The 8,999-nt window shown below is 41.9% G+C and overlaps 1 protein-coding gene across 5 annotated transcripts in view; it reads right to left on the bottom strand.

The window, feature by feature from the left end:
• Positions 1-8,872, bottom strand: part of LOC118422794 (coiled-coil domain-containing protein 174-like) — a 49,895-nt gene extending 41,023 nt beyond the window's left edge. For 4 of the 5 annotated variants that reach the window (XM_035830553.1, XM_035830555.1, XM_035830557.1 and 1 more), the window contains exons 1-6: positions 8,688-8,872; positions 5,671-5,769; positions 4,502-4,605; positions 3,368-3,429; positions 1,557-1,734; positions 75-173 (exon numbers count right to left, since the gene is read on the bottom strand). In XM_035830553.1, coding sequence (XP_035686446.1) covers positions 75-173; positions 1,557-1,734; positions 3,368-3,429; positions 4,502-4,605; positions 5,671-5,769; positions 8,688-8,729 — 584 coding nt within the window. In that variant the 5' untranslated portion in view covers positions 8,730-8,872. The remainder of the gene's footprint in view (positions 1-74; positions 174-1,556; positions 1,735-3,367; positions 3,430-4,501; positions 4,606-5,670; positions 5,770-8,687) is intronic. The other variant, XM_035830554.1, reaches the window with a different exon arrangement.
• Between the last annotated feature and the right edge of the window lie 127 nt (positions 8,873-8,999).

Genomic DNA, 8,999 nt, shown 5'->3' with positions numbered 1-8,999 from the left:
CCACAGGGACATCCTTTACAATGCTTACTAATATAGATATTGCATATGGAAAAGACCTTGACTGAAAACCATACCTGTGCTCAGGTCCCAATTTCCTGTCCATGTCCTGTAAAGCAGCTAAGTCTTTCTTCATACAGCGGCGGGACCGCCCCAAGGAGTCCACATAGTCTACCCTGTTCCGATGAGGAATGAAGACATGAGATTATGATACAAAATACTTCTATTGGTACTGTAAAAGCACAGTTTGGAAAACAATATACCAATCCTGTTATTCTTTTGAGTTTGCCTAAGATCTTTGTATCATTTATTGACCTTGAATTGATGGATGCTTTATATTGTATAATAAATAATTTGTCGTTTATTCAATCCCATGTTTGTATAATTTTCCTGTTTCTTTATTTGTTATGATTTTGTATTAAAGGGCTCCCTTGGAAATCAGTTAAAAAATAACTGAAGGGACTACCCTTAAGATACATATTTAGTAAGTAAATAAATAAATTGTCCATCACAAGTAGCGCACGGTTCAACCAATCATAGTACGCCAATTTGAGATTTGACCAATGGATGAGTGGCTGCATGTCTGTCAAACGTTTGAATTTGTTTCAACTTGCTTATTTAAGTTTTAACAGAGGTGAGCAGGGCTATGTGATCAGTCTATTCATACAGAATACAACATGGTGTATTCCAATACAACATGGTGTATTCCGTATCACCCGTGGTACAAGTCTGACCGCGGAACGGGCTGGGACCGAGGGTGATGCGGAATACATTTTGTTTATGTCATACCCACCTGAGAAAACCCATGTTTTGATGCGAAATGCGCCAGAAGTTGAACAAATTTGGTGCCCTCAAACAAAAAGTGTTACAACAGCAATGTTCCAACGTCCAAAATCAGGTATTCAAATTTTCAATCGCACCCCACTCGGCCTGCTTGAAATAGTTCGATTTATTCGAATGAGGGCCGTGTAATGCAACTTAGAACCCGTGTGATACTGAAAATTATGTCATACCTGTGACGCGCAAACATTCGATACGGGTGTTCCGGACAGGGCCATAACTTCCGTATTAGACCGGTTCGAAAGGCGTATCACACAGGCTCCATTCAAATAAATCAAACTGTTTCGAGTGGGCGGGTGCGGCGCCATCGAATGTTCGGATATCTGATTCAGACGTTGGAACATTACTGTTGCAACACTTTTTTTCGAGGGCACCAAATTTGTTCCACTTCTGGTGCATTTCGCATCAAAACAGGGGTTTTCTTAGGTGGGTATGACATGAATAAAATACAACACGGTGTATTCCGTATCACCCTCGGTCCCAGCCCTCCCGCGGTCGGGCTGATACCTTGGGCGATACGGAATACACCGTGTTGTATTCTATATGTATCAGCCCGTCCGGAACACCTGTATCGAATGTTTTCTGGGCCCAGGTATAACATAAAGGAGGTTATAACATCCTTGGTCTATTCCATCCAACCATAACATTGTGAATGGTAGATGTTTCAAACTACAAAATTAATGACATCAGATTTTGGCAAACAGCGAATCAAACCTGACCATTGTTCCTCAGGGTCGGATGGTTCGGGGATATCATCATTCCCAGCATCCTCTTCAGCGGCTAACCTTTCACCTTCCGCACTCTGACCTTTCCCAGCATCCTCTCTGGCCTGTGCCTTGACACTGTCTAGAACTTTCTTCTGAAAGTCAACCAGGAAAACTCCACTGCCATCCTCATCTACCAGGGGAAAAGGAGACACTGTTTTGTTGTTGTTCACATTGAAGTGTCTAGTGACACATAGAAGTAGTAACTGTAGTAGTTAGAAGTAGTAGTAGTACCCTGGGAAAATGCAGACTCCTAGAGCTGTGCGCAAGGTTTACCGATTCCCGCCACACGCGCCCCCGGAACACCCGCCAGCCCGACGAACCAGCTGGCCTCAACTATGATATCGCAAGTGATAGTCAGGGGCCGGCGTGTGGACAGCTGGAAGTGGGGCGTGTGTATAGTTGCGGGCGCACGCGAGGCAGGGAATTGGTAACTCTTCTTTGCGAAGCTTCTTTCAGCTGTTTTCCCAGGGTATTGTAGTAGTAGTAGTAGTACATGTTGTAAAGACATACAGTGCTATACAGCACCATTGGGGTCATACTGCCTTGGGGTGGCATACCCTTTCTTTTATTACTGAATACAAAATGGTAAAAATGTGAATCACCGTGTGGCTGATATGAGATGGAGGTACGTCTGGCCTCCATCCGGCTGATTTGAAGTGAATCACCAATTGCATACAGAAGGATTTGCTCCATTGCACACAAGGGTAACGTTATACATATGCCCCTACTCTGTTTCAAAAAGGTGTGGTGGTTCTTTAACATGCAAGTGACACATAGGTCTGCAAGTTTCCTTGCTGTTTCTGTAGCAGGGTATATTTTTACAGGGAGGGGTTGCTAGACCTTCCCCTTTAACGGGCTCAAGGCATCCCCTTGAACATGGGACCCTCATATCACGTCCCTTCCAAAAGACAGGTGCAGCCCCAACCGAGATGCCCTTCCCAGTACTTAAACTGGGTCTCGACCCAACTAATTGGAACAGGGAGCTCAACTGTGAAGCTGTGTTAATATCAAAAATAATATCAACAAACTCAAACATGATACTATTCAATGAAACTATGATCAATATCAATGAAACATGATACTATGTTCAATATCACTTTCAGTGTTGCATATTTCATAATATGGCCCCGTGCTGCTGCTGAAGGCTCCATACTTCAAGCAGCTGTTTAACTGTTCGTCCGGTTCTTTTGTCCGAATTGACGACTAAAGTTGTTGATGCAATGTGCATTTCACGTCTTCTGCTTTCTTTATTGATAAACTTGAGTTTGCTCGAGCTGGCATGGTATAAACAAAATACAACACGGGTATTCTGTATTGCCCTCGGTCCTGGCCCTCCTGTGGGTTGGATCGCATCCCAACCGTCACGCGATCCTACACGGGGTCAGGTTGTGCCTCAGGTGATACAAAATACCCAGTGTTGTATTCTATACCTCTGGCTAGAGATCTAGATGAACATATTTTGAGCATACTCCTACGCAGGGACATCCAACAGCCAAACTGCCTGTCTGGATGTGCCCTGCTCTTTCAACCATCACTCTTAGTTCCTGTGGACTTCCCCCCAAACTAGCTGTCAGCCAATCAGAGAATAGGCTTTCCATTTTCAAAAGCTGTCTCGCATTTATAAGGGTAACCTCATTGATATTTATAAGCAGGGGGGTCAGGAATTAAGAGTGACGGTTGGAAGAGCAGGGCACATCCAGACAGGCAGTTTGGCTGTTGGATGTCCCTGCGTAGGAGGATGATTTTGAGTCACCTGTCCGTACCTGGTATTGTGTTGCCCTTCATCATCTGATCATACAGTTTGGCCTTTTCTTCTAAAGCAGCTCTGAAACAGATCACTTTTCATGAGTAACATTATCATCATAAACATATGTATTATGTAGATACATCAGGCAGGAATACATTTATAGAAATTATTAAATGATCAGACAACTGAAGTAATTAAATAACTTTTCCATTTGGATTGTTTGCCACATAGAATTACATAGACTTAAGAGTGACGTTAGTTTTTAATATAAAAAATGTTATCCAAGATTGCCATAACTTGTTTTATTTTTATTCACCTTGTAGTGTCTAGACTCTAGAGGCACGTACAAATGTAGGTCAGCAAGGTTTCTTGCTGTTTCAGTTAGCAGCAAGGTGGTTGTCAGCAAGGTATATCTTTATAGGGAGGGATTGCTACCACTTCCCCTTTAATGTCATGGCTCATTTTTGGGATTAGGTGCACTGGTGCACCCAGCTTAAAAAATTGTGTGCACCAAAAATGTTTGGGTGCACCACTTAAATTTAAGTAGAATGTCAAAAAAAACTAATAACAAAACTTACTAATAGTTAAGCTTAAGTTATCAAATTCTTAAACAAGTACCATGACAGACATTTTTATTATCTTTCTAATATCTTTCTGTACATAAACCTAAGAAAATATTTGGGTGCACATGCACCCAATATTTCGAGCCCTGAAAGTCCACCAGGCACCCTCATTTTATGCCCATCCAAAACATGGTACAGCAATACAACCCCAACCCCAACAGAGATGCCTTTTCCCAGATTTGAACTGGGGTCTCCCAGTTCACAAATCTAGAGTCAGGAGCTTAACTGGTAGGCTTCTACAAGTTGAGCCACGTGGATTGCTGTACATACACGTATACTGTGAGTAAATACAGTTAACTCTGCCCATGTTAAAACAAACGGACACAGAATATGAACGCCGAGCTTTCGCTCCACTAATGTTTTGTACCATGTATATGTAATGATAATGTGTAGACATTAAATACACATTTATCAGTCAATGAAATCTGTTATATCAATCTTTGTCTGACCTCACCTCAATGAAAAGCGGCCTGCAGGTCAATTTGAGCATATCATGAATTATAAAAGTTCAAACAAACAAAATGTACCTGGACTTGTCATGGTTTTTCCTGTCCTCTGCCTGCTGTTCCACGTCCCTCTGGGACCTCTCAGCCACTCCTGCATTAGACTTGTTGAAGATACCACCTTTCTGCTGAGTCAATTATAGAAAGTTAATCACAACTAGAAAGGTAAAGGTAACTTTCTATTATTTGCAACACAATGTTTACCTTCATCAGGTCATCTCAGCTAACAAATTACTATCGATTACTCAAACACATTCATTGTGACCAGCTCTTAGACTTCTGTCCTGCCACTTGCTACTCACGCCTGTTACGCTGTAGGCACTTAGTTCGAACACGCGTTCTACGCGGCATAGAACACGATCATTAAATGCCCGACCTAGGTAACTTATCTCGATCGTTTGAAGACTTTATAGAGTTCTTTGGGTGTCCAAAAGCAATGCACCAGTTAGACGGCATGCTGTAAAGTATGTCTATAATTTCGGAATTATTTGCAAGTGTTTTTTCCTGTTCGAAAACCGCCCGGGGAACTAAATGATCGAATTCAAAGCCTGTGTTTGAAACAAGTACCAAAAACACCACAGGGTGTCTGCTACTTTACTAGTAACCATAGTGACGGCTGTGATTAACCTTTTATCATAGCTTCTTGAGTTATGCTTGTCACAAAAACATTAACATGACCTCCTTTGCAAAGGTAACCACTAGGTCCGGACCTGAACCTAGTAGTATGTGAAAACTTGTGAATGCATGTACACTGTACAGTGGTCCATTTTGCTACAAAGAAATCTGTTTGGTGGAGTATTTGAGTCCCACTGCTATTTTAACATCCTACAAGGTTAACTGCCACTATTAGTGACTATACTATTGACTGTTACCGGTAAACTTGGTAGAGATTACAATAAACTGTACTCTACTTCGCTCTTGCTATTTTCTTCAACCTGTAATCCCAAACATGCGAATTTCTGCCGGTTATCTTCTTCATTTTCTAATAGGTCTAACATCCGGTCCACCAAATTTTTACAGGTCCGGTTTTTCTGAGATGGTCCAATTAGAAAAAGAAAACATTTTGTACCCAGCCCTAGTAACTACTATGATGTCGCCGAGAAGCCTCTATACCGGCTACATGCATATCATACAGATTGTATCAGTTTTAGATTGTATACTCCTTCATATGTTTATACATGTGCATTACTTACTTTGGAGGATACTTTAGGCTTTGCTGTTGTTGAAGGCTGCAGTTTCTCCTTCTTAAACTCACCCTGCTTCCGTATCAGTTCTGCTTTCAAGTCAACAATCTACAACAGAAGTAATAAGAGAATTCAAATGACAGATTATTGAATGAAGATTGAGTGAAATTGTTGGAGACTCTCATTTCAAAACATATAATGATTAACAAGCTTAATTACCTATCGACAGGTCAGGGGTTTAGCCAGCGTCCGTTTTTCCGTCAATTGACGGAAATTTGCTGCGTCTGACGGAAAAATTTAAAAACCAATCCGTCAACCTTGACGGACAAAAATCCTTGGTGGAAGCTACAGGCGGCTTGGGGACGCCGTCCACGGCCGTAAAAGCCACACACTGTTTGTTTTGCTATTGTTATGATTGTTGACAATGTATGTCGGCGCCCTTTCGCATACGATAATCTCATTAAAACCCGTTTTTCAAGGTCTCAGTTCGGTTTTCGCGACAATTGTAATTGGCTGACGGAAAAAAAATTCGAGCTGGCTAAAGCCCTGCGACAGGTACATCCTATCAATAGTGAAAATAGAAGCCTTATTGACAGGAAGCACAGGAATTATTATAAACATCCATCATTGCTATGGTTCAGCAAGGAGCTTTTATCAGAAGGAGAGAAAAGCTCCTTGGGTTCAGGGAGTAGAATGGTTGACTTGCAGTTGCAAGCCTACTAATATCAGTAACGTGGAAGGTTGGGGGTTCAATTCCTGGCCATGACCGGTGGGACCGGTGTAGCATAGTGGCAGTTTCTTCGGCCCGTGACCGAGAGGTAAATGCGGGTTCAAATCCCCCGGCTGTGTTACCGATCTTGTGCCCTTGGGAAAGACACTTTACACGACTTTCCTCACTTCAGTCAAGTGAAAATGAGTACCTAGCTTCGGCTCGGGCCGTCCTTCGGATAGGACGTTAAGTATGGAGGTCCCCTGTTCAGGGAGAGCAACACCCAAAGCACGTTAAAGAACCCGCCACATGTGCGAACAACCACCCGAGCGGATCAAACCATTCCGGCCAAAATAGGGGTAGGGAATCTCCCGAGCAGCCCTCGTAACCCCTGCTTCGCCTATTGGGTCAGATAGTCCTCACTCATAGTGAGCAATTGGGCTGGTCTCAATCATGATGTTTCTGACATAGGGCGAAGAGTTGCTGTTACAGTTCCAATCATGTAACCCGTAACCTTGAGTGGCCTTCAGGCCTTGTTACGTGGTGACTAGGGCTGGGTACCGGTACAGAAAATTCAGGTCCAGGTCCGGTTCAGGTCCAAAGGATCAGGTCCAGGTCCGGACCTGAACCTGGACCTGATTCAGTATGACTCATACCAATTGTCCATTTCACTACAAAGAAATCTGTTTGGCGGAGTATTAGACTTACACTGGCGTTTTAAAATCCTACAACGCTAACTGCACCTGTACGATTGACTGTAAACCTTGGTAGAAATTACTATAAACTCTACTCTACTTCACTCTTGTCATTTTCTTCCAACTGCAAGCGCCAAAACGTGTGAATGCCTGAATTTTCTAATCGGTCCAACATCTGGTCCACCTAATTTTTTCAGGTCCGGTTTTTCTGGACCGGTCCAATAAGAAAAAACGGTTTTGTACGGTACGCTGTACCGATACCCAGCCCTAGTGGTGACCATTGAGTAAAAAAAAAATGACATTCCTTTGCTTAAAGTCGACATCATTTTTTATTCTCTTTTTATCATTCTAGTTAATAACTCTTGCTCAGGAATGTGAATAAGGATTTTTGTCAGGGTTAGGGTTAGGACCTTATGGCTGACAGGATTACAGTCAAACCTGCCCAAGACGACCACCCGGGGGACCAAAAAAATTTCGATTTGGACAGGTGGTCGCTGAGAAGAGTATTGACTCAAAACATGCCCGATGCATAGTATAAATGGTTTCGATTGTGTTAAATGGCAAATAGCAAGCACACGCATGCAAAGAAGTACTAGTAAGTAAGCGAGGTCTTTAATGTCAAATACAACACGCACACGCATGCAAAAACGTACTGTAAGTAATAATCATCAGTAAGCCTGGTGAATTTTAATAAATGAACAGAAATTGGAACAAATTGGATCAGGACGTTCAAGAGAAACTCTACTATCTACTCTAGTCTAAAAAAGATATAACGTTACTTTCTATAAATCGAATTTCTACCATACAATGAAGTACGTGCTGTGTGTTATATTTATAGTTGACTATTATACAATTTCTCTCTGGAGTACAGCAAGTCGGCAACGTTATTCATAACAAGAAGAGAACTGCCATGACATCGTGGACATTCAAGGTAGGTAATCATAACCAATGTGTATTTACGGTTACTGTACGTAATTTCAATAATAATAACATCGTAATGGCAGTGAAAATCCGACGCAAACTGGCCAATTTCGGCACAAAATCGCGTTAATTAATATTTTAATTATCATAAAAAATCGCAAGGTTGAAAATGACGCGGTGGTTATGCGTCCCAATTTTGGGCATTCGCAATTGCGTTGGCCAGGTGGTCGTTGAGAAAAAAATCGGGATTTGGGACTGAGAAAAAGCGGTCGAAATGGCCAGGTGGTCGCTGAGAAGAGGTGGTACTGTATACAGTATCATTCACAAGATTAACCAAAGGACATCCTGTCAATAGTGCCAAACAATTCTTATTGACAAGAACATCCTGCCAATCAACATACCGTATACGGTATTAAAGTCACATTCTTATTGGCAGGCTAGGAACATACTGTCAATCATAGTGCACAACTTACTTAAATTGACAAGAACATCCTGTCAACAGTGCAAAACAATTCGTATTGACACGGACATCCCGTCAATAGCACCAAACAATTCTTATTGACAGGAACATCCTGTCAAAAGCCTTATTCACCCAGGAATCATCAGGGGATCAGGCCAGGTAAATACGGTCGGTAAATACTAGTACACATGAATATTTTCTTGCTATGCCCCCCTCCCATCCTTCACTCTACAACACTTACCGACGCTGCATTGACGCGAATAGCCTTTCCTTTGGCATCCATGATTTTCCCTCAGTCAGTTCTCTTAAGATGCATCGAACTGGAAAGGAGTTTACGACGTCCACAAGACAGAAATCAAGAAAAATACCAGAGAACCGATTTTTTTTCGATGGACAGCGCCATCTTGTTTTGATTTTCTCGATGAGGATGATGGGAAATAAATTACAGATATTAAAAAGAATATATCTAAAACAATGAGTGGAAAAAGATACAAATACTAACCATTGTTTAATATTTTACAATATCGCATTCTTTACGATAGGAAAATGTACT

The sequence above is a fragment of the Branchiostoma floridae genome, chromosome 9, assembly GCF_000003815.2.
Source record: "Branchiostoma floridae strain S238N-H82 chromosome 9, Bfl_VNyyK, whole genome shotgun sequence".
NCBI classification, from domain to species: Eukaryota; Metazoa; Chordata; class Leptocardii; order Amphioxiformes; family Branchiostomatidae; genus Branchiostoma; species Branchiostoma floridae.
Note: the sequence above shows the minus strand (reverse complement) of the source record. Positions and strands in the feature narration are given on the sequence as shown.